This window comes from Ictidomys tridecemlineatus, chromosome 12 (assembly GCF_052094955.1).
Source record: "Ictidomys tridecemlineatus isolate mIctTri1 chromosome 12, mIctTri1.hap1, whole genome shotgun sequence".
NCBI lineage: Eukaryota > Metazoa > Chordata > Mammalia > Rodentia > Sciuridae > Ictidomys > Ictidomys tridecemlineatus.
Window position 1 is genome coordinate 99,888,018 of NC_135488.1, and position 26,615 is coordinate 99,914,632.

General features: G+C 36.7%; 1 protein-coding gene across 1 annotated transcript in view; it reads right to left on the bottom strand.

Moving 5' to 3' along the window:
- The window catches only part of Babam2 (BRISC and BRCA1 A complex member 2), a 388,027-nt gene that overhangs the window by 223,112 nt on the left and 138,300 nt on the right, over positions 1–26,615 (bottom strand). The window contains exon 6 of the mRNA XM_005322497.3: positions 24,124–24,198. Coding sequence (XP_005322554.1) covers positions 24,124–24,198 — 75 coding nt within the window. The remainder of the gene's footprint in view (positions 1–24,123; positions 24,199–26,615) is intronic.

A 26,615-nucleotide genomic window follows, 5' to 3' on the forward strand; every position in this document is an offset into this window, starting at 1 on the left:
CCACCAGAGAAAGCATTTAGATTTTTGGCCTGGTGCAATGGCACATGCCTGTAATCCCAGCAACTTTGGAGGCTGAGGCAGGAGGATCACAAGTTCAAGACTAGTTTTGTCAACTTAGTGAGACCCAGTTTCTAAATAAAAATTTAAAAATAGCACAGCGGTTGAACATCCCTGGGTTATATCCCCAGTATCAAGTGCATGTGCACGCACACACAAAAATAAATTAAAAAAGAATATTTAGATCTTAAGTCATTTATTCCTATTGCCAATTTTCAATTAATCAAAGAATTTGTCAAGTTGATAAAACCTTGTTGATTACCTAAATTAAGTTCTGATAACATATGCTTAATAGGGCCTAGAGTCCGCCCTTGAAGAGTGCACAGCACAGATACCTTCCTATGAAACAAACAAACAAAAAAAAATGAAATAATAAAACTTTTCATTAAAAATTCTAAGTGGCCCAATCAAAGTTCCTCCAGGGAAGGGAGGGGTGGAGAGGGGGCATGGGGGCAGGAAAGATGGTGGAATGAGATGAACATCATTACCTTAGGTATATGTATGACTACACACATGGTATAATGCTACATCATGTACAACCAGAGAAATAAAAAGTTGGGCTGCAATTGTGTACAATGAATCAAAATGCATTCTGCTGTCATATATACCTAATTAAAATAAACAGATTGATTAATTAAAAAAAAAAACGCTAAATGGGCCAGGTGTGGTGGCTTCAGCTTCGGCGACTTAGCAAGGCCCTAAGCTACTCAGTGAGACCCTGTCTTTAAATAAAATACAAAAAGGGCTGGAGATGTGTCTCAGTGATGGTCAAGCAGCCCTGGTTCAATCCCTGGTACTAATTAATTAATTAATTAAAAAACCGCTAAGTAGGCCAGGTGTGGTGACACATGTCTGTAATCTCAGCAACTAAGGAGGTTGAGACAGGAGGATCACAAGTTCAAGACCAGCCTCAGCAACTTAGTGAGGCCCTCAGTAATTTAGACACTATCTCAAATTTTAAAAAAATAAAAAGGGCTGGGGATGTGGCTGAGTGGTAAAGCACCCCTGGGTTCAATCCTCAGGACCAAACAAATGCTAAGTGGTCATCTATGATTTAAATGATCTCAAACTATAGGTTAAATTGTTGAAACAGAAGTTATTACCACAAAAGTTCTTAATCTAAAATTTTACAAAAGCAGAGATGAAATTTTCTACCTCAAAAAATTAATTAAATCTAATAATCTACAATATACAATGTGTACAATATAAAATAAACCATATAATAAAAGAAAAATACATGAGATAATGAGGAAGTTCTAAATCTTATTTAATTGAAGTGAAAATAATTATATTATTGTTTTAGGAATGATTAATTCTAAAAAAAAAAAAAAACAAAAAATTAAATCCTAATTAGCTGCCTACTTGCAGTGACTTCTGAAGTGTACATAGCAAATACTGCCTACTGAGCATCTGAATATTGGTTAAAATGATTTTCCATATCACAAACTGTAAAACACAAAGCTTGCACAATAAGCAAAAGCAGATGATATCCTATAAGATGCAGTACATGTATGTACAAACACATTTACACAGTCTTTGTTTTATATTGGCTATAATTTGAAATCTAACCTAACTTTTATTTAATGTGATATAACATTCATTAATGGTAGACTGGAAATAAAGCTTGTATGAATATAAACTCAAAACATTTTAGATGTCAATTTTAATGACCCAACTTTTATCCTAAGCGCAAACTCTCTTTCTCTAGTAGAGAATGCCTACAGTACAGTAGTCACTGTTTACTCTAGGGGTGGGGTGCCAAACTAGTACAGCTCCATTACAACTTGTTAGGAGCTTGAAGCTCCAGTTAATCTGCATTTTAAAACAAAATAAAACAAAACAATCCTCTAAGCTTTTAAACAGAGCTTTTGTCTAATCTAGATAACTGTGTGTCCTAACATACGCTGCTAGACCCAGGTTTCCTTGTGATCCAGGAAAAGGGCTTACTTGTCAGAACTTGTATTAGCTGTACTGGGTACACTCTGTATTAGAAAGGGTTCTGCAGTCCAGCTCAGTAGCAGAACTCTTGCCTAGAATGCGTGAAGCCTTGGGTTCCATCGCCAACACCATTAAAAAAGAAAAAGAAAGAAAGAAATATGGAGGCAAGAGGGCAACTTAAGACTTTGGAATCTTAAATCTTCAATGTAGATGTTGTCTCAAGGGTCCTTGAACAGGTAAAAATCTATGGCTAACTCTAGGCACAGCCTAGGGGAGGGGCTCCTTCAAATATTTCCCTCCTTTATTCTGGTCTGTATCAAACCTCACATTCTCCACCCCCCACCCAAAATACTGGCAGAAGTATGTACTTCTTTAACTAAATTCATATTTAGTTAAATTTATATCTCACGTAAGAGCTTGGAAATCTAAACGTACCTAAATCAACAGAGAGAGAGAGAGCCTCTGGGTTGTGCTTTATTCCCATACATACTTCAAGCTTTCATCTTCCCTCACCCCAACTAATACCATGGGGGTCAGTAAAAAAAGAAGAGAAAGAGAATCTAGATAACTGTGTGTCATCCTTAGTGGAAATCCACTAAGGTTTATCCATAGCATATTATGGCTCTATTTCTTTGGTAGCGATTAGGGAAGTAAAAATCCTCCTTTATTCACAAACACATAAATTTATAAAGGGCTAAATCTCAATTTTGTGCTTTTAAGTCCTGATCTTAACCCCTTTCTCTCAGAATAAAAGGTATTTGGTTTCTGTTGAATGAAGAAAGAGTCAATGATTTTCAACTAGGGGCAGTTTTGACCCCTAGGAGACATCTAACAATGTCTAGGGATATTTTGGTTTTTCACAACTCAAGGGCAGGTAGAGTACAACTAGCATCTTGTGGGTGAGGGCAGGAATGCTGATAAATGTCCCATGAAGCATAAGATAGATCTCTGAAAAATAACAATAATAATAATAAATAATTAATTAAAAAGAAATTTCCTAGCCAAAAATGAAAAACCCTGGGGAGGGGAATGGCAATCCACACAACTAAATCCGTGTCTGCTCCGAGTTGTCCACCATCCAACCCCTAATGGTACCACCAAGTGTATACAGGACTTAAAGCATCAATCATAAAACTTAGAAGAAATGTAAACTAATAAAATCTTCCAGGATTAAAAAAAATTATGTCAATATATATACATACATTTATATATGCTTTTTATACATATAAACACATCTGTATAAAAACTCTTGGATACTCCTTGACCCAGCAATACCACTTCTGAGACTTTACTATAAATTGGCAATTAAATACATGTGTGTTCATAGCTGTTCACTGCAGTATTCTTTATAAAAGTCCCTCCTTCTCCCTTCAAAAAAAGGTTTTAAATCTGGATATCTAGCACTAGGACCCATTAGTTTAATTATGACATGTTCATTTAATAACATCTAGATGTTATTAAATGATTTTAGTTTTATCTATGTCTTTTTGTAGTGCAGAGCTAGAAAATACTTATTTCAACAATAAGTATTTATTGTATGTATTGTATACATACAATACAACCTTTTTAATTTTGTTTTGTTTTTTAAAAGAAGAGGCAGGTCTACAATACACAGTTCACTCAAAGAAGCCAATGAAGAAAATTACCCAGAAAGTCTGAAATGTTAGGTATCATCGTATTAATATGGTCACTTTTATGAGGTAGTATTTCATGGATTGTTCCCTTTCCATTTTATGCACATTTACACACTTTTTTCTTTTTTTACAATGATCATCTTTTATAAGAAAACAGAAAAGAAAACAGGTTAAGGTAAAAAGGTTAAGGGTATACAAAGCATTGGAAATCATCTAGAACAGCCCCTCACTTGAGAGATGAGAAGAGGAGGACTAGAGACACTTCAAGTCCTACCTGATAAGTGGCAGAGCTAGGTCTGCCACAGAGGACTCAACCTCAGTGGTCTAGAAGAAGAAAGACAGAGGGTGGCATTAAAATTTGAACATGAGTATTTATAAATGGAATTAAATGATATACGGGATTTGATTCAAAATAATCCATGGGGGCTGGGGTTGTAGCCCAGTGGTACAGTACTTGCCTTGCCCATGTGAGGTACTGGGTTTAATCCTCAGCACCACATAAAAATAAATAAAGATATGGTGTCCATCTACAACTAAAAAAATATTTTAAAAAGATAATAATCCATGGGCATGGGAGAGAGGAAGGAGAGGACATGGCTGAAAGGCATTAGCCTTTTGATAATTACTGAAACTAGATGACAGGTTACATTATGGTATCATTCAAATTTTTCTATAATAAAAGTTTCTTAAGCCTGTTGAAATAAGTATTTCCTAGCTCTGCACTACAAAAAGACATAGATAAAACTAAAATCAAATTAGGAGCAATGAGCATTCCAAGAGCCTAGACTGGGAGAGTAAAATATTTCCCATTAAAAGGAAGCCAGGATTTTCAGGGGCAATAGCTGGCTTCTGATTTGGGTCAGGAAATACACAAGATGAGTTTCAAACATCTTGTAACCCCAGATATCAAAGTCTCTTGGCGTCGTGTCAAAAGGACTCAGGAGCCAACTTCAAGAGGCCACAGTTGGCCAAAGATGAAGCAATCTGAATTTAAATAGGGGTAGGAATTACAATAAATTGAAACCCATCAAACATATTTAAGTCATAAGCTCAAGATTAATTTAAATATATAAATAATTAATCTGCTTTGAAGGATGATACACCAATTCATTACCTTGAAAACTGAGCAAATACAGGACAGGAGTCAAGCATTCATCCCACCTTTCCTATAGGAACTGCACCACTGGGTAACCAAATAGCAGACAAAGGGGGAACATGTCCTTATAAAATTACTCAAGCTAGTAAATGAAAAGAGAATGATAAAATAGCACATTTCATAGTATCACCATTTGAAACCCTTGGATGAATTCACATATCTACATATTAAGCACTAACAGCTACAAACATCAAAGAAAGAGTGACAACCGCATATTATATGTGTCTGGATAAAAGAACATACCACACCTATAGTGTTGCCAAAGGAACTGAATCCATGTCTTAGGAAGCCCTTCATTCAGCTGCTAATTTGCAACAAATCCATAGGAACATAATGAAATCCAACTGGCAAAATCCAGACTGTAAGAAACTATAAGTAAATAATGTATGTTTATCAACAAAAACTTGTAAAGAAAAGAAAAGAATAGAGGGGGAAGCCCTGTAGATGAAAAGACTTAAAAAGACATACCCAACTTAAAACAACAGGTAAGACTTCACCCTAGTTGAGAGACACACACCGAGGAAATGAAAACGACCATCCATAAGGTTTCTTCCCAGCAGTCAGCGCAGTGTCACTCTCGGAGGACAAGGAAGGTTCTGATTGGAATAGTGCACACGGAGTCAAGAAAGAACTCTTGACCTAGTGACATCTGGGACAGATACTACAATTCTCATTTTATAATTGAGGAAACTGAGGTTTAGGTTGTAGAGTGACTTGTCAAGAATACCCAGCAGGTGGTGGGTGTGCAGGTCAGACGCTGACTATAAGCATGAACTCTTACCCAGGGCTTCACTGAAATTTCACATCTTTTTTTTTTTTTTTTTTGGTATAGCTTATAAAAACCTAAGTGCACAAGTCTTGAGTATAACTTCTCTACTTGAGACGAACTTTACATATGAAACATTTTTTGTTCTCAGGGTTTCAAGTGTCCATATAAAGAGAGGAATGTGTGACCTCCTTAGGAAAACATCTTTCAGTGCAAAGCCTAGTTGCTGACAATCTAAGATTAAAAAGAAAGGGACTTTAAGGACTGCAGTAGTAAGTGGGCTTTTCCTGGAGCTAGAGATAGGACAGTCAAGAATGATGCTCCTTTTCTACTGAACAAAATGGAAACTTCCCTGGGTTTATTTATTTATTTATTTTTTTTAAGCTAAGATTCAGGCCACTGGAGGTAGGCAATGACAAGTAGCTTCTCTCAAAAAAAAAAAAAAGAGACAAAAACTTAATGGGGACAGCTCCCACAGCACCTCAGAGCACGGAGAAATAGACCCTAGAAAGCTGTTATACAAATTTAAAATTTTCTTGGAGGAGTAAGGAAAATTAGAATGAAAAAGAAACTTGATTATATTAAGTTTAATGAAGCTATCTAGTACTATATCTAAGGGTGCATTTAACGCATAAGTTTATCCCAAGTAACATCTAAGCTTGGATTTGTTGTGTAAATCATAATAATTAGTAAATATCTGCCATTACTTTCAGAATTAATTTTTGTAACAATCATAGTCACAGGAATGATAACAGATACACTTGTGGTAGTCATTAAACTAACCAGTTACATGTATTAACTCATTTAGCAGGTCCTCTCAGAAGTAGGTAGTGATGGTCTCATTTTGTTTCAGACAAGAAAGCCAAGGCACACAATTAGAAAGCAACAGCGCTGGAATACTGACTTCCTGTGTGTCTGCATTTATCCACTTAACAGCCAACCTTCCTGTGGATAAGTGGCCAATCCTGCTCTACATGAATACCACAATTCCCATGGTGGAGGGACAAAACTTGATGGCATTTAGAGGAATTAAGAGTTCTCTAGAGAAAATGCCTATCTGAATCAGTTCCATTCCAGGGAAGGAAATGTTAAAAGTGGGCTTGAACTGTATGCTTAACTTCCTGTAACTCTTTGACCTATTATGTTCCAAAGAGATCTGGAAATACAACCAGATAGGATTTGATCTGTCAACTAGAGATTTCTCTGGTAGAATGCCTGATACACAGTGGGTACTCAATAAATATTAAATAAAAGTGAAAATAAATACATGAGATGACAATTCCAGAACATTCAGATATGCTGCATAATCCACCTAATACCAAGAATATCAATCAGGTGTTCTCTAGTGGCCTCTTTGTTTTTAAGTAGTCATTAAAAAACTTCAAGGGGATAAAAAGAGAGATTCCTGCAGAGAATACAGAGGAAGAGAATAAGCGCTATGAGTATGTAAGGACAAGAGCCAATGAAGGGGACACAAGACATGTGGAACTTCCTCATGAGGAAATGGTTAGCTGCCTTCATTTTCAGTTTGCTAAGAGTCTCTACTATCCTGAAAGGGGAGACTGGAATTAAGATGTAACCCTTTGTCACTCTTTCACACACACATACTCTGCATTAAAACATCCTCTGAAATAAAAGTGAAAAAAAAATTTAGAGCAGAAGTTTTCTAAATTCATGTACTCATTTTTTTTAGTTTTTATCAACCCAGTTATTCTGAGTTGCTATTCACTAAAAACTATAAGATATGTCAGTGTCGGGGCCATATGTTGAAAGTCAACGGAATTCTTTTTCTTCTAGCATTCTCTATCTTTCATTGGCAGGTTTTCTTGGTAAGATCTGTCATCTGGCAGAGCTCATTCTGCACAGTTGATGATCTTCCATAGGTTATGTTTGCAGGCTGAATCATAATCTTTTGTAGTCATAATCTGCTGAAATTCTCATCACACTCATATAATATTTAAAACATTTTTGTTTTTTCAAAATGTAATATAAGTTTTTCACCATATTCACAATTAAACCAATATCTGATCTTGGCAGAATCTTTAATTACGGGGTAGGAGTAATCAGGTTTTAGAACTTGAAATCCCAAATCTACCATAAAGTTGTACATGTAGCATTTTATATATTCTTAACAAAGGTCGTCTGCATCAGCTAAAGGAGTTCACAAAGAGAAAAATTACATTGCGTGACTTGGTTCTGATTTATGGTTGAGATTGTTAGAACTTGCATTTTGTGCCCTTGTTACACATGTACACTGTAAATATTGCATAAGAAGATTGGAATGCAATAGCCATAAAAATAATTGCAGGGTATTACCTAATCAGAAGTCTGCTTCTATTCTTTATTAGGCTAGTCTCATCATACCAAGCAAAATATAAGTGCTGAATAAAAACAGAATGGTTTCTAGAATTATATTTCCTTTTATTTTTCTTTTAGATTCAAGATTTTAATTGCTATAATTGTGGATCATAATGTTTCTATAGGAAAAAAACATAGAAAAAGGTTCACTCAACTATATTATCATTAAATCATTTTATATGTGCATATATATGTACACACACACACAATGTTTTTTCCTTAGAAGAAAATCCTCAGTGAATATATTCAGTCAGTCCTCTGTTTTTGTAGGTTCTGCACGTAAAAATTCAATCTACCTAATCAAGAATTGAAAATACTCAAAAAAAAAAAAAAGAAGGGAAAGAAAAATACTCTACCTGAACTGAACGCATAGACTTTTTTCCCATAAATTCCTTATACAATTTAACAACTAGCTGTGTAACATTTACATAATAGTAGGAATTATAAGTAATCTAGAAACAATTATAAGTAATCTAGAAACAATTCAAAGTATACAACAGTATATGAATAAGATATGCAAATAATATAACATTTTATATAAGGGACTTGAGTATATGCATATTTTGGTATTTGTGGGGCTCCTGCAACCAATCCCTGAGGATACTAAGGGATGACTGTCTTGTCTGTGTTCAGGGCACTGTGCTTGAATGCAAGGAAGCCCAGAGGTGAATCAGAGCCATTCTACCACAAGGAGCTTCAACAAACGCCTGTCCTTCCTTTCCACTGGACTGCACCAGTCTATCACGTCACTCCTGGCCTTTTACAGTCTCCTTTAACCTAGGCTCCTTCCCTCCACACAGCCTCCCCAGTGACATCTTAATGTTCCACTCTGTACCTTGCCTGTTTTAAAACCTTAAATGACCTTTTAAAGTCCAAACCCTTCAATCTGCCATTTTAAACTCAATCATCTCATTTTTCCTTGATCAGAATTCAAGGTCTCCACCCCTAGGACTTTCCTAGAGGTAGATGAATAAAGGGAATATGAGAGTACATGGCTCAGACACAGATCATAAAAGGCTCTGTAGCTTCCTCCTTGTTCCATCTTTGATTGCTTGTTCTGGAGGAAGTCAAGTGCCATGTTGTGAAGACACACAATCAGCCTAAGAGGGGTCCATGTGATGAGGGATTGAACCTTTCTGCCAATATCCATGTGGGTAAAACATCTTGGAAGTGGGTCCACTCACCCTTTAAAACTTCAGGTGACTATAGACCCTGACAACATCCTGACTGCAACTATATGAGAGGCTGAGCTGGAACCTCCAAACTAAATGAATCTTGAATACATAACACAGAAAACCCCAGAATGTTGACTGTTTTAAGTCACTAAGCTTTGGACTAATTTATTATGCAGCAATCGATAACTAATATACTACCTAACAATAAATGTCTACCAAGGCTTAGTAATGGCTTCAGAAAGAATAAGTAGACTTTTAACTTGTGGTATTATTGGTATGACTACTAATCAAGTAAGGATATAGACCACATTTATCTTGAGGATCCAGAACAGCTCCTGACTCACAGAGCAATTCAATAAATACTGCTGAAGGGATGAGTGGATTCCTTTCAAAGGATGATTGAAGGAGATTTTCTCACAATAATATAGATTCCATGGCCCTGAGTAAAAGGCAAAAACAGAACAAATGAAGAGATCATATAATTCCTTGATACCCTCTACATCTGTTTCCTTTTAAAATTACCTTTTTGTTGCAAAAAAACACAAAACATATCTATAGCTTAGTAAATCAGTAAAAAACAAAGACCATTGAAAAGAATTACCCTGGTCAAGAAGTAGAACTTTTGCTAGCTACCCCACGGTCTCTCAAGCCGTGTGTGAATGTGGAGATGTAGTTTCCTTTCCCTCATCTTAGAAAGGAAAGAAGCAGATTATTTGTGCTCAGAAAAATAGAGGGGAGATGAAAGAAGAACCAGACCAAAGGGGTAGCTATTGTCACAGCCACAATCTCATTGGTATAGTTTCTATGACACTAAAATTTGACTGCCAGTTTATAATACCTATGGGCGAAAAGCTAGAGTTGTATGAAGACATGACAAATAGGAAGACTCGGTGTAAACCTAGTTATCTTAAAAAAAAATTAATACATGGCATGAAAGAGGCAGGGATGAAATTTTCAAGTGAGAAATTGTGACAGTGGCAGCAGGTTCAGACCTCACACTTATAAACAAGCCAGCATTCTTGCTTTGTAGATTTTAATTTTGCACAGCTTTGTTACACTGCAAACTAAAATTAAACTGCCTTAATTTGTTATGCTATTGTTTAATAATGAAACTTTTGATAGTGTGTTAATGAGGCAAATAAATTAAATTGAACTTTTAGCTGCATGCCAGCAAGTATAAATTGTTTTACTGCAATTATAGGTTGCCTGGGTGCCCTAGCATGAAAGCTCAGCCTTCTTTGTGTTAATTCTCAAGGATATGGATCTATGACACCTTTCTAAAATGGATCAACTATAAACTCAAAATTAGAATTTTGGAATCATTCAAAAGGAGGATTCTGAACAATGGAAAACAATAGCCTTCTGTCGATATTCAGTTTACTGCAACTTCAGTCATGGCAACTATTGGACTGAATCATTCTGAAATTGTTTGAAGACTTGCTTAATTTTATTCAGATTGGAATACAGATCTTATGCAGCTTTAACAAGACTCATAAGTCTCATTCTTTAATGACGTCATTATTTAGAGGTGCCAGTAAAGTTCCCTGGATGGGCTATAATATATTTTTAATGAAACGGGGTTGGATTACTCCATTTTGTCTACGAAAGCATGCATGTGATCACAAGAAGTGTGATACTGAACTAGGTTCCAGGCACTGCCAAGTAACTTGCTGAAGTTACTCTTTAAGAAATGTTAACAGGACGAGTACTGAGACTCCACCAAAAAGTTCCTACCATAAAACAAGCATTTTCACAATTTCATTAAATCAGAGGCTAAAAGAACTACATTAGGTACCAAACATGTAACTATGTTAGGTATTGGATTTCATGTTTCATAGAAAGAAAAGGCCTGCTCCACAAGTAGCTTCCAGGATAATCTATGGTGGCAGAGTGAGAGTGGACTGAAAGTGACCAGGCTGCCACACACTGGCTGCCATACACAGGGTAATTCGGGGTAACCAACCTACTTCATTTACCTCAGTTTAAGTTTCTTCATCTTAAAAAAATGGGGATAACAATGTCTTACTGTATGAGTCAAGATTTTTCTGATTATAATGGATAGAAACCCAACTCATACTCATGCAAAAAAAAAAAAAAGTGGTATTTATTAGAAAGCTATGAAAGAGGCTCAAAGACTCTAAAGAAAAAGCCTGGTTATAGAAGCTTGAGCCAAATTAGCTCCTCAGACCTCAAGAACTGAAACCAAAAACCTCACCACTGACAGAACTATCTATCTCTATCTCCCTCTCCCTCTCCCTCCCCCCCCTCCATCTCCCATCTTTGCCTCTTTGTCCAAGTCAGTTTCCTTTATCCACTACACAGAGCTGCAGTGTCCAGCATGGATGCCACTAAGCAAATGTGACCCCTGAGCATTTTGTAATGTGACTCCTCTGAATCAAGAGGTATTGAAGGATAAAATTCAAGATTTCAAAGACTTAGCACTGTATATGTCTATATACAAATATATAAATTTTATTTTGATTACATGTTCAAATAATATGGTATATTTTATATATCTATTTATACATATTAACATTTAATAATATTTTAAATATAATAGGTTAAGAAAGACAGTACTAAAACCAATTTCACTTGTTCTTTTAATGTGGTTACTAGAAGATGTTCAATTATATATGTGGCTTACATGATTCCACTAGACAGTGTGTCTAGAGGCTTTTCCCACATGAGGAGGAACACGGCTGCCTGCTGTCCTGGACTCAACTCTTCCAGCTTATAAATGTCACAGCAAAGGAAAAGACTTTCCCTTACTATTTCAGTTTCCAAATGTCCTAAGAAGGACTCTGACTAGGGAAGCTTGGATCATGTAATTCAGTTCTTATATTAATCCCCACTACACAGGAGAACTGGGATGAATGGTCCCACTAAAATCAAGTAGATGGTGTTTTAGTCAGCTTTTTCACTGCTGTGACTAAAAGTTCTGACCAGAGCAATTGAAGAGGAGGAAAAATTTATTTAGGCGCTCACGGTTTCAGAGATTTTGGTCCACAGGCAGTAGGCTCCATTCCTCAGGGCTTGAGGTGAGGCAGAACATCATGGCGGAAGAGGGTGGTAGACAAAAGCAGCTCGCATGATGATCAGAAAGCAGAGAGAGAGAGACTCTACTGGCCAGATTCAAAATATATACTCCAAAGCCACAACTCCAATGCCCTCTCCTCCAGCCACACCCTCCCCACCTTTAGTTACCACTCAGTTAATCCCATTGGGGGGGGTGTAATTCACTGATTGGGTTAAGGTTTCTCATAACCTAATCATTTCTCCTCTGAACCTTCTTGCATTGTCTCACATGTGAGCTTTGGTGAGGACACCTCAAATCCAAACCATAACAGATGGAGTAGGGAAAAGAACATGGGATACTATTTTCAGAAGAACAGGAAGAGAGATGAAATATGTACCATAGCCCTCTCTAACAATGACAAGATTCTTATCAAAGTCCTTCTCGAAATGCTACCAGTGACATTAAACCATATATTCCTTGAATAAGTAGCTGGTTGTGAGTCATGACACAGAATAGCAGATATCAGAAGCCAAGGGACAAGCAGTTCACATTTCTACACTTTTGTGTTCATCAAATGTGATTAAATGGATGATACTGTCACTAAATCCTTGATGCTAGTAGTTTATGAGTAGGATTGATTTCCAAGAGCAATTTGTGAAGATACCACCTCTACTCTTATTGATAAGAGCTGACAATATTACAACTTTTAAGTATTGGTTTAGCATTATTATTATTTAGCATGTAACAATCCTGGAAACGTTTAGGTTTGGCTCTGAACCCACAGGGAAATATAAGCTACAATGTCCACAGAGTGATTCTCAAACTATTCAGGTCTCCTTTTCACAAGTATTGAAATCTTCACAAGAACTTTCATTTGTGTCAACTCTGTTGCTATTTACTGTGTTCAAAATTAAAACATATTTTAAAAATAACAGCGTTTTGAGGTTTTATTATGTTTTCTTCTAGAAGTTTTGTGGTTTTAGGCTTCACATTTAGGTCTATGATGGGTTCTGTTAATTTTACAAAGGTATAGACTGAAGTTGTTGTTGTTGTTGTTATTGGTAGATATCTAATTGTTCCAGCACCATTTGTTGAAAATATTATCCTTTCTCCTCTAAATTGCCTTTGCACTTATATATATATATAATATCCATCATCCATATATTTGTGGGGCCATTTCTGGATACTCTATTGGATTCCAATGATCTAGACTGATATTTTTTTGGTTTTTTTAGACCATTAACACACTGTCTTGGTTACTGGACTTGTTTAGTAAGCCCTGAAATCAGTGTGTTCTCCAGTTTTTCACTTCTTTTCCAAGGTTGTTTCTGGCAATTCCAGATCTTTGGTATTTCAAACTGAATTTCAGAATCAGATTGTCTATTTCTACGAAAAATCCTGCTCAGATTTTGACTTGCTAGGATTGTGTCAGATCCATATGCTAATTTAGAAAGAACATCTTACAATCTTGAGTCTTCAGACATATGAATATGATATATCTGTTTAGATCTCTTAGTTTCTCTCAACAATGTTTTGAAGTTTTTCGCATAAAAGTAACATGATAAAACCAGCTACAAGAAAAGACTGAAACTGCTGAGTTATGGAAAAAAATAGAGGGACATGGTCAACTGAAGTTACAGTGGGGAAGCAGATTCTGGACAATATGATGATACCATAAAGCACAGCTCTGGCTCACTGTCTTGTGTTTGTTTCTTTTCCACCAAGATAAGGAAAAAAGGTGCAATAAATACTTAGTTACAGGGCGTATGGCAAACCGAGCCAAGCATGAGGATATGGGGTGAATGGGCACTGTGTAATACAACATACCCCCACAGCTTTCTGTGTCATTCATATTAGTGTACTTTGCATCCAGCTGCTATTATGCAGTAGTCAAAATACTGATGTGCTAAAAGATCAACTATAAACTATGACAACTTTTGCATTTTACTGACATGCTTCTATTTATCAACTACATATGGACTAATTTGTATGTGATTCATGTTACTGAAGCATGCTCTACGACAGAATAGAGTACACTTGAAAAACTACCACTACATGGGGACAGAGTAACAGAATAGTCAATTGATAATCATTTGAGATAGATACATTCTAAAACTGAAATTTTAGAATCAAAAACACAAGCACATCACAAAAATAAACTGTAAAACAAGAAAAGACGAACAAAAGGAGAAAGTTCACAGAGCTGCCTGTGACTGCTCTTCATCTCAAGAAAACTGCAGAATTATTCTAAGTGACAATCTGGGTATCTGAGACAAGTAAAAGTTTGAACTTTGAATTCTAGATGGAGGAAATCAGGAGAGAGGAAAAGTGAAGTAGTAAATATAAAAGTATCTTAATTTCAATTAAATTCTTTCTTTCTAGTCCAGAATAAATTCGATGCTTGAAATAAAATTAAATTACTTGGTAATATTGGAATCTTTTCTACTCTACATCTACTCTAAGTTCAGAAGTTGTGTTCATGAGCTTCTTCACACTAAAACAAAATATCTTAAAAAAAAATCAACTTAAAAACAGAAAAGATTAATTCTGGCTTTTAGTTCAGGTTTATTCAAGTCCATGATCAACTGGCCCCTTGGTTTGGGCCTGTGGCAAGGCAGCACACCATGGTGGAAGCATGTGGCAGAGTAAAACCGCTCACCTCACTGACATGAAACAAAGAGAGGATAAGGAAAGGGCAAGGGTCACAAAATCCCCTTAAAGGGAACAACCTCAATGACCTAAAGACCTACCGACACCAGATCCCTCCTCTTAAAGATTCCACTACCTCTCAATAGTGCTACCCTGGTGACCAAATCTTTAACACCTGGGTCTCTGGGACACATTCAAGATCCAAACTATAACAAAAGTAAATTAAGTACTATCATATTTGTCATCTCATGGACATGCCCAACCATCCTGTTTGGTGTGCCTAGCTGATTATTATAATAGTATAAATTTATAAATAGCCTAGTTAAATGGAACAGTTAAATGTAAGTTATTTCTTACATTCCTAGAATTTGGGAAGTCCATGATCAAAGCACCAGCAGATTTGGTGTTCCATTCACAGATAGTGCCTTCACATGGTGGAAGGGGCTAGCTAGCTCTATGTGGTCTCTTTTTATATAGGCAATAATCCCATTCATGAGGATTCCACCTTCATGACTTGATCACCTTCCAAACGGCTCCACCTAATACCGCTGCCTTGGGGGTTGGGATTTCAGCATGTGAATTTGGAGTGGTGGGGGGACACAAAATTTCATACCACAGCAATAGCTGACCTTATTTTAACAGTTGGGGAAACTAAAATATGAAAAAGAAATGAGTAAATTATATCATGTTAACATGATAGAAAGTAAAAGAGTAAAGAGAATAAAGGAAGGAAGGAAACAAGGAAAGGAAGAAAGGGAAGAAGAAAGGAGGGAGGAAGATTTCAACAGCATTGAAGGTGCTAGTAAAATATTTTTAAAAAGATATTATAGTTTGGATCTTAAGAGTCCCCCAAGGTTGGCCACCAGCCTGTGGCACTACTGGGAGGCAGTAAGACCTTTAGGAGGTGGGGTCTAACGAAATTAGGAAATTAGGTCACTGGTAGTCTAACATTGAAGAGGACATTTAAACTGAGGCCTTGTTATGGTTGGGATGTGAGGTATCCCCCAAAAGAAGGGTCGAAGGAGGAATGATTGGGTTACACATTTAACCTAATCATTGAATTAATCCCTGATGGGATAACTGGGTGAACTGGAGACAGATGGGGTATGGCTAAAGGAAGTGGTTCACTGGGGGTGTGGCTATGGAGTATATATTTTCATCTCAAGAATGGAGATTCTCTCCCCCCAACCCCCATTTTCTAATCATCGAGTGAACTGCTTTCCTCTGCCATGATGTTCTGCCTCACCTTGAGCCCCAAGGAATGGAGCCTGCTGTCTGTGGATTGATACCTCTGAAACCGTGAGCCCTCCAACAAACCTTTCCTCCTCTCCAGTTGTTCTCTAGGGTCCTTTAGTTGCAGCAGTGAAAAAGCTGACTAAACCAGGTCGCTTCTTTTCTTTCTCTCTCTGCTTCCTGGCATCATGTGGTGAGCAGTCTCCTCTGCCACACACTCCTGACATGATGCACTATGCTGCCACAGGCTCAAAGCAACCTGGGCAAGTGGCAAAGGACTCAAACTATGAGCCAAAATAACTTTCCTCCCTATAAACTGATCATCTCGGATATTTCATCACTGTGATGGAAAGCTAACACAGAGCCGTGGTATAAAACCACTCACTCAAAGAACCAAATCCTTTTACTTATCTATGATGCACCAGGTGCCTTTATGAAGAAATATGCCCTTCCATAATCCATAAAGGGATCAGCAAACTACTGCCCTTATAATCCAGTCCAATGCCTGCTTCTGAAAATAAAGTTTTATTGGAACCCAGCCACACTCTTCCATTTACATATTGTCTGTAGCTGCTGTCGTGCTGTGACAGCAGAGCTGAATAGTTATGACAGAGACCATATGGCACAGCAGCCAAAATCATACTATCATGCCCTTTAGAGAAGTTTGCTGGCCCCTCAGCTAGAGAGAATTCCTCTCTAAAGCCTTCTCTTTCTGGAAAAGGAAGGTGGGGCAAGGACTAACTGAAGGTCAAGGGTCCCCTCCTTGATGCAGGAATGCAGGACATTTCCCCACTCAGTAAATGCTCAAACCATTTCACATGCAAATTTTGGGTCAGATTTAGTAATGATAAATCAGGCTTATTCCAGGAATAAATGCAACCCAACTTTTCTAGAACATATTTCTAGGTGTACATTCCTACTTTTATAAAAGCATGTCTATTCCTATTTGATTAAGCAGAAACTATTCCTTTAAGAAAAGATAATGAGGGCGCCCCAGGAATCTCTTACGCTTTTTCAAGTTCCAGACAACTGCTTTGCTTTAAAGACAGATTGCACAAGAGTGACTTAAAGCAGTCTTTCGTCCTAAAAGCTGCTTATTAATCATGACTTTACTGGATCCCAAAACAACTGTCTCAACTAAAAGACCTCAAATTCAGAGGGATCATTTAATGTGTGGTATAGGGACAAATCTCTGTGAGGTCAGCCTTTGAATTTATACTCATTTGTGAGGATCAGAGGGTGTTTTATGTTTTCTATCTCCTGCTTGCTGACAAATAATTATAATCAACACTTATCACCTGAAGAAGCTTGTTGATTTTAAATAAAAGGGAATATTTTGGGGAAACCACTAATTTCCTTCCTAGGAAACAGGTGAAACCAAATGGACTTCCAAACAATTCTAAATTATGAAGGACAATGCAATGATAACCCCCCAGAAAAAGTTCTAGGGCCTCTTCCTTAATGTAAAAAAAATGCAAAATCCTCCAGTGATCATAAGGGAAGGTGAGAAGAATGAGAAATTTCTAACTCCCAATTTACTAAAACTCAATCGTTGGTGAGAAGTCACAAAACGTGATTGTCACACACTTTAAGAGACCAATGCCATTACCTAGCTTTACTAACTATATGAAAGAATGATAGCATCACTTGAAATAGAAGTAGCTCAGTGACATTTCTTTAAACTCTCCAAAGGAAGAACATCAGTAAGATTATTATGTTCAAGAATATTGTGAATTTAAACAAACTCATTTTTAAAAACTGTATAATTATTTGGGATAGTATATCTATCTGAAACTATCATTTCAGTTCTTCTAGACAATTTCACTTGATCATTTCAGTTCTGTTTCTCTTCTCTTCCTATAATACTTTTTGTTAAATACCTACTGATATTTTAATAATCAGTTACAAGTTTATTAATACCAATAATCTGGCCTCTATCCTGCCCATTCTTCTGAGAGTGTTCTCTCTACTCTCACTCTCAAATGTTCTTGGTTCATTCAATGGCATCTGGCCATTCCCTTCTCTATGAATATTTTATTTATTTATTTATTTATTTATTTATTTTTGGTTGTTGTTGAATGCAATATCTTTATTTTATTTATTTATTTTAGGTGGTGCTGAGGATCGAACCAGGGCCTCACACATGCTAGGCAAGCACTGTACCGCTGAGCCACAACCCCAGCCCTCTATGAATATTTTTAAAACTCTGGCTTATACAACTCTGGGCTCATGTTGACCTTCTGCCTCTATGACAGTTCTCTTCCACTGGATCTTCCAGGTTCAGGCTTTAGCTTCCCATAGGTGTGTGCTGAACCTCCTCCTTCAGGAGGCTCACTTTGGTTTTATTATCTCTCTTTTTCATTCTGACCTCTTATTGCCCCTCCCCCTCCTTGCTGCAAATAACTCAAACTAGATATTAAGTCAAAAGTTTCAAATACACACAGTCTTGGGCGAGAAATTTAAACTACTTTTAATGTGTGGTTTGGGGCTCTCTATTCTTATGTCAAATAAATAAATTCTCTAAAAAAAGATTTTTTTTTAATGGGGGCTTCAAAGCAGGGTGGAAGAGCATAAGCAAAGCAGTACCTCTGGAAATCATGCAGCACTGGCAGGATAGTGAGTATGGCTGCCTGCTCCTGGGTCTGATTCTACCCTACATGGGAGGCAGGCTTCAAAGGAACATTCAACTGGTTTCAAGAGAAGATTAAAATAGACTACTCCAATACTACAGGGAGACTGGACGTGGGAGAGAATGAAGCCAAGGAAACAAAATAGGAAGTAGTGACCCTGATAATCCCAGCATAAGAGAATGAAGACTACCTGCCTAAGAAGTCTGAATTATCTCCTACCATTCAAGACCTTTACAATTTTATCTTTCCAGTTTATCCCTTGTTAGTCTCTTGTGAGAAACTTCTCTTGCATTCTAGATTACTACACAGTGTCCGAATTAAATACATCCAACAGTCCCACCACTGGCTGCATCATCACCCACACTTGAGCTGTCCCCTTACACCTTCCAGCTTCAAAAAGCCACACTTTTCACAGGTCAAGCTTATGCCCAAACTTGGTCCTACATCTCCCTCACCATTCTAATGCATTTTTATTTTTTAAAAGCCTGCTGTACATGTAGCATTCAAGTTAGTACTTAACTATTTTCTAATTAATGTTTGTTAGCTTACCAAATATCTTAAAAGATATTTGACAATAATGATTAAGCTTAAAATTTCTTTTTTTGTGTGTGGTTGTTGTGGTTTGTCTAATCTTAGTGTCAGTTTGAGTCAAAATCAACACTTAAGTGTCCTGCATAGTATTGCACACAGAAAACAAACCCTGCCCATTTAAGGGACTCTGCTACAGTTATTGCAAGCAGCACAGGACACTGTGGGGCTCAGGATATTGAGTAAAACCCTAGTTCAAGGTCCTCCTCCTTTCATCTGCTGTGTCATTCATAGTAAGATCCCCCTTATTGTCATACTAAATATATAAATCAAGGAAAGGGCAGAAGTGCCTTTTGCTGCCCAGCTGGTTATCAGAGTGTAAGGCTTCAGAGCAAGGATCACAAACACACAGAGGTGCTCCATTTGGCCCATAAGATGTTTTAAAAAAATATTTATCATTGCCATCACTTAAAAGGCAGCATTTTTCATATTAGAAAAATAAAAACCCCCAAGCTTCTGAGTTCCTTGTAATAACATCTGCAGATCTGGCAACGCCAGGCCCATACTCTCACATGGAAAACAACTCTGCAGCTGTACAGCAGCTGCTGCCTCTGGATGCAGCACATACTTGCAAGTTCATTACAGTTCTCACCAAGTCCTACTATATGATATTTATCAAGCCGAAGTGACTCTGTACCTGTCTGGTCCCAGGAGCATTTGCTCTCCTAAGTTTGATTGAAAGCAGGCTGACTACAAATATGTAACCTGCTAGCCAATTTCAGGCTGAAGAGGCTGCTCCTATATTGACCAGATCATCTCAGCACAGAGGGACCCTCGGATGCCTCCCCAACATCAGTGATGGTGTGAACCAACTAACAATGTGGATGTTCACTATAATTCTCTGCCTGGCCTAGTCTCTTCAATGCATCTTGATAATCTGACCTTAACCCTGTTTTCTGCCTCTCCTTGGCAGTATGACATACTTGTGGCACTAATTGCACCCTGACTGTTCAGTACTGACACAGGGGCTTCAGTAAGATGATTGCCTCACCTCCTGATGTAGATGATCTATTTTAGCTTTTTCACCCGAAATTTATTTCTATCTAGTGTCATGATTCAGATTCCATGGTGGGACTAAATTTCAGCAAGCATTCCTTTGGGATGAACAGGCTCACTATGTCATGTCGAATGGTGCCAATAAGATTACAGCAGAAACCAGAAGTCCAAGTACTCAGTCACAGTAAACTGTTACAGCCCTGCTTCTGGCCTGGCCAGGGCTAAAGCCAGTTCAGAGACACTCCAGAACTATTTAGACTACCTAGAAATATGATCTTTTCTTATCCAACACAGAAAAGTTACCACTGATTTTTTTTGCAAAGTTATGTTTGCCATACCCACCACCAGCAAGAAGTAAATCCTATTTAACCATCCAGTCCAGTGGGATGGAGTAATTTCCCTACATACTCATGATTCTACTGAAGGAGTTCCTAACTCTAGGATTTTTAACTTTATTATATCCTGTATAAAATTGGCTCATTGTTTTGAGAGATACAAACACATTTATTAGTATCATGTTTCTTACCTCTCTAAAATACTATATTCTTAGTTTCTGAATATTTCTTGTTTAGATGATAAAAATTTTATTAGACAAATTAGAACCTTTTCTTTAGGTCCCTCACTATGGAGTATGGCTTCCCAGGGGAAAGGGGCTCTTTTTTTATTAGCATTACATTGTTAGGTTCAGTGGTTCTCAGAACAAAAATGAAGATGAGAATATGCATCTTAATAAAATTAAAAGGAACCGTTTCTAGTGATTGGCTCTTCTTTAACAGAAACATGGGTATCCATAGGGGATTAGAGAATCCCTCATAGATATACAAATCTACAAGATGCTGAAGTCCCTTATATAAAATAGCACAGTATCTGCAAATAATCTATGCAGACCCTCCAGTGTACTTTAAATCATCTCTAGAACCTTGTAAATGCTATATAAATAATTGGGCTGGGATTGTGACTCAGTGGCAAAGCATTCATACACCATGTATGAGGCACTGGGTTCGATCCTCAGCACCACATAAAAATAAAATAAAGATGTCGTGTCCACCAAAAACTAAAAAATAAATATTAAAAAATTCTCTCTCTCTCTCTCTCTCTCTCTCTCTCTCTCTCTCTCTCTCTCTCAAAAATAAAATAAAAAATAAAAGTCCATCAACAACTTAAAAAATAATTAACATGCTGTATTACTTAGGAAATAACAACCCAGGGGGGAAAAGGCCTTTTCAGTTAGTAGAGACACAATTCTTCTTTTTTTCAAATAACTTGTCATCTGTGGTTAGCTAAATGTACAGATACAGAATCCACTGATGCAGAACCCATGAATATGGAGGGCCAACTGCATATAATTATAAATAATCTTTCTTTGGTTCAATACTGTAATGAATACTTACACTTTAATGATTTCAGTAATCTCTCTTTTATTCTGTGGACCATGTTTTCCCCCCAACAAAGAGACCAGTTGAAAAGTTCAAGAGTATGTAACTGAGCCAAAGTGGTACAGACTTGGAAAGATTGGTCTATCTTGATCTTTAGACTATGCAACAGTGAATCTTGTTTCCTGCTTCTTGGACTATGGGAGCAGAGGATTTGTACATTTCCCATTTGGTTTATACAAGTTCATGCTGGATTTATACCACCCACAAATAAAGAATCCTAATGAACACAGAATATTTTTTTTTACTGAGTTTTTATGTAAATGATTTATCTAACCCTTTGACTTAACTCAACCAAGAATAAAATTCAGACTCTGAAGCCAGGCTTCATTTTAAATATATTCACTCTATTCATTTAAAAACCATATATACCTGGAGTATAATATTAGGCAAAATCACATCACTGAATATTTAGTGGTTTGTTTTTTTTTTTCATTCTTACATTCCTGTTAGTAGGTAAAATAGGTGTAACTGGTAATCTAAACTTCTGAATAGATGATGGCTTCATCATAGTGAAATGAAAATTCACTGTAGCAAATAAATTGTGAACGTAGTCAAAGTCCATGCTATCTCTATATTTAAAAGCTCTGCTTTACCATTTAATTGCTTGGAATGATTAGATGAAACCACACTGATGCTGATAAAGAGTATCCTAACCCTAAGAAGTGGGGAAGCTTATTTTACTTTTGGACTATCAATTCTAGGACAAGTAATTAGGTCAGGAGCATTCAAATGCAAAGTACATGTAAAGCAATTCCTAAGCAGTAGTTGTTTTATTTTTTTAAAGTAAGAGTTTTACTTATTTGGTTGTTTCGTGTTATTCAAAACCTTCTCCTTTTTGGTACTTTTTTTATTCTCCTTGTGTCAACTAAAGATCCAGAAAGACATTAACATTGCAACGATGGCATTTCATCTATAGGAGAAAAATCACTTCATAATAATTCAGGGGAGAAAAAGACTTTATAATTTTGGCATATAGGTTCCAGCTTTCTCTTATCTGACTGACAAGGAAAAAGTAGAGTATGATATAAAGTTAAAACAGAAAATATGGAATATGATATTAAAGAGAAAAAAGCAGATTACAGGCTAACGCATTTCTTTCTTTTGACCTTCAAGAACATGAGCAGAAGCAAAATCAATGTCAAATAAACAGGAAGACTACTCAAATAGAGAAGGACCAACAAATCTAAACAAAGATACTGGAACTTTACATTATGGATTATGATGCTTGTATGAACAATGTACTTGTATAAACTGTTGTATTTGGTTCAAAATGAGCTGAAGTAGACTAACTGGAATATATGAAAGAGGTCATTAAATATTTGTTAATGGGATTTCTAAGGAGACTGCTTGCTATTCTAATAGAGCACAATAATTACTGGAATCAAATTAACTATTCTTGGTAATCACCGATTTAATATGTATATTTCCCAATGTGGAAAGACTGATATAAGTTGCTGACCTCCAATGTCACTTGGACTTCACAACCACTGGATACCAAGTGGAAAACCAGTCAACTGGAAACTAAAAATAAAAGTTTAATGAGGCACAAAAATCTCGTGTTTTACTTAAGGGGAAAAAGGGGGAATTTTCTCTCTTCAATGGAATGTATAAAACAGGTTCCCTAGTCTTTTCTATGGTTATAGACTATATTCTACCAAACCATACTTTTAACCATTATCAAGATTAATAACTGCTTATTTTTTATTGACTACTATAATGCAGGGAAACTTCTACAAGGATTCTGTCTTCTCACTAGATGGTTATAAATACCATTAGCTCTCTGAACATCATCAAATTAGAAGGCAAAAATTTTCTTACATTATACTGAAATTAAATAACCTCAGGTTGAAATAGGGGGTGAGGACAGCCAGCCAAATCTTAAACCACCACCAAAATCTTCATCTGGAATGAACCTGGGCCTATGTCTTAGAGCTTCCTTTTCAGAACTTGCTACTTGGTCCATTTAGTGTCTCTCTGCTAAACACAGCCTTGTGGTCAATCTTTTCTCTGTAAAACATTATAGACCCCTCCCCAAAAAATAGCTGCCCTAGGTCATACTTTGCCTGCATCACATTTTAAAGAAAGCCAGGTACACTAGTCTAACTGCAGTGTGAGTCTCTGAGACAACCCAACTTTGAAAGTTCCTGAGTTTACCTGCTGACATAAAATGAAATGTCCTTTACAAAGCATGGTTAATATGCAATCATATTTAAAGAAAGAACGCATTAGACAATTTCTAAGAATCTTTCACCCCAATAAAATTAAATTGATCTTTCCAAAGTTTAATAATTTTACCTTATACAAAAAACTCATGTCTAAATGACTTTTAAGGTTACTATTTTACTTTTAGGTAAACAAATAGTTCAATGAATCTTCCTATATACATTTTTAGTAGAATTTATCATCTGAATACATTGCTGACAAACCAGTTACAAATAATGAGTTAAATGGTACCATTTGTATTCTTATGCTGATAATCATATATTTTTACCTTGAGAAGGTATGTGGGAATGTTGCTGAAATCCACTGGCAATTTCAAGAGAAAACGAGCTGAAAATTCACCAGTCTGTAGAAAGAAAGATATAAGATTTTTAAAATTTGAGAAGTGACAATTATAGCCAAGGCCACAATTCATTCAACTTGTTCAAAATGCCTGCATTTTCAATTTGGATTTCCCAACACCAGGCAAACAAAGAAAGTGGGAAAGGCAAGATAGGGTGAAAAAGAAATCTGAAATTATTAGTTACTAAAAAGCATAATTTGAATCTGCATTTTAAATGTACAATAATATGGCAGTATTACCTTTTTCTTAAAAGCATAAAAATACATGAATGTACAATTATTATTTTAAAAAATTTAAATAATAGGAACAGACCTATCCCTTAGATTCATTTGTTTTTATTAAAACATGTAGCCTCTCACTAATATTTATATCTCTCAAGGCTAAGACATATGTCACCTTATTTTATAGAGTCCGTTTGGAAAAACATACAAAGGTCAAACTTCAACGTGTGCAAAGTACTTGAATGAACCCTCAAATAAGTTGTCAATTTCTTGAATGTCCATTAACATCGTTATCATCAACTAATGTCTGTCAGTAATTCCATCTATAAACTCACCTCTAAAAGAAATATGTACAGAGGTTTAGTTATTTAAAACATTTAATTAAGTTATAAATAACAGCTACTTTTTTTGTAATTTTTGCTATGTGAGGGATCCAATCCAGGGCCTTGTGTGTGCTAGGCAAACATTCCACCACTGAGCTGCATCCCAGCCTTATTTTTATTTTCTAAGAGAAAAAAATTGAGTAAGAGAAAAAAGTTTCCTTCTTAATTTTTATGCTGGAAAAGACTAGGAAGTGATATTTCTTTTTAACTTTGTCATGGTCTTGAAGAGGAGCTTCCAGTGGCAACGAATTTGTATGAGTGGCAGGGTTTGGTTCTTCGCCTTTTCTCACTGCAAACAGGCAGCATGGCTTGGGATTTTCCCCTACTACATGTTTCAACAAAGAACTTCAGGGATGCTTGAGAACTACTCTAAAGAATATCTTCTATGCTTTTCATACTGTGTCTACTAAAGAGGCCCTGGTATCTTCTGTTTTCCCACCTTAAAAAATGAGCCATGCCAATTTCCCAAAACACATCTTTAAACAGAGGATGCATTTACAAATATTTATTATGAAGGGATGAACCAAATAGGCACCCATGCACACCCCTTAGAGACACAATTCCACACTGCCATCACTTCTTTCTACAAGCCCCTCAGGAACTGGCTTCAAGGTTCTGGCCCCAATTTTAAAATTCTGACCTAAAACCTTGAAAATGCAGGCAGAAATATAAACCTTGAGCTCAGAAGATAACAATGATAACTAACATCTGCCTAGTTGTTTGTTTTACCTCTTACAACATCTTTAACTTGCATCAACCTCAGGCTAAGGACAAAACAAAACAAGCCTAAACTTGTGACAGAAAAGGGAGAAATGAGAATTGAGTCTACAATACCAAAGCCCAGGGAAGCCTGATAGAGTCCCAGATGCCACTGTACCACCGGGAATGCCAAAGGTGAGAAACAGAACTGATGCTCGGAGCTGAGCAGCTACTCTCAGTATTCAATGTCATTATGTGTCAGTTACCCATAACCCAGGGCAGGGGAGAATACTTAAGGGCCACCTAAAGACCTATGCTCTGGTGTTTCAGAGAAGATTGGTGAGATCCTGATATAATTCTGGTTGAAGATTTCCAGAAGGTGTGGTTCTGGTGTTATGTATAACTCCTAGAGGACTCTAAAGCTAACATATCCTAGCAAGTGGTTCTTTAGATCAGGACATAGCTGGACCTGAGTCTGCTTTTAAGAACAAGGATCATACTTTGAAAGGAGTAAGTATAAAGGCAACATAGAACAGCATGGAGTTAAATGGGAATTCATAAGAACACCACCTAACCAGTGGGAGATGAAGATATAGAAAACAGAAAAGTCTTCTCCCCCTGGTGCCATAAACAATGCTATGAAGAAACACATCAAAGAATACATATTCCCAACCACTGACCCCTTCTCTATCTCCTCTATACTCCATTTTTCTTTCATTATTTGTTCCCATTAGCATGAAAAGATCATTAAAAAAATAAATAAAAGGTCTTCTTTGACTTCATATCTTTCATCAGTTTCCATCTCATTTCTCTGTTCTACTTCATAAATAATTTCTTATTTAAAAAAAATGAGTCTATCCTGAGGTCTGCATTTCCTCTTTTACTATTCTCTACCACCAGCCTTTCCTCATTACCACTCCAGCAAAACAGCTCAAAATGTCACCAATGGCCTCCCACTGCCAAATCCAATGGTCATTTACTTCCCAATCTTTGTCTTAGTGTTCTGTCAGTAGCATTTTGACAGTTGTCCATGCCTTTCCTTCAGCTGGTTTCCAGGGTCTTCTCTACTCCACTTGCACTCTCCTCAACTTCTAAACATGGGAGTACACCTGGGCTT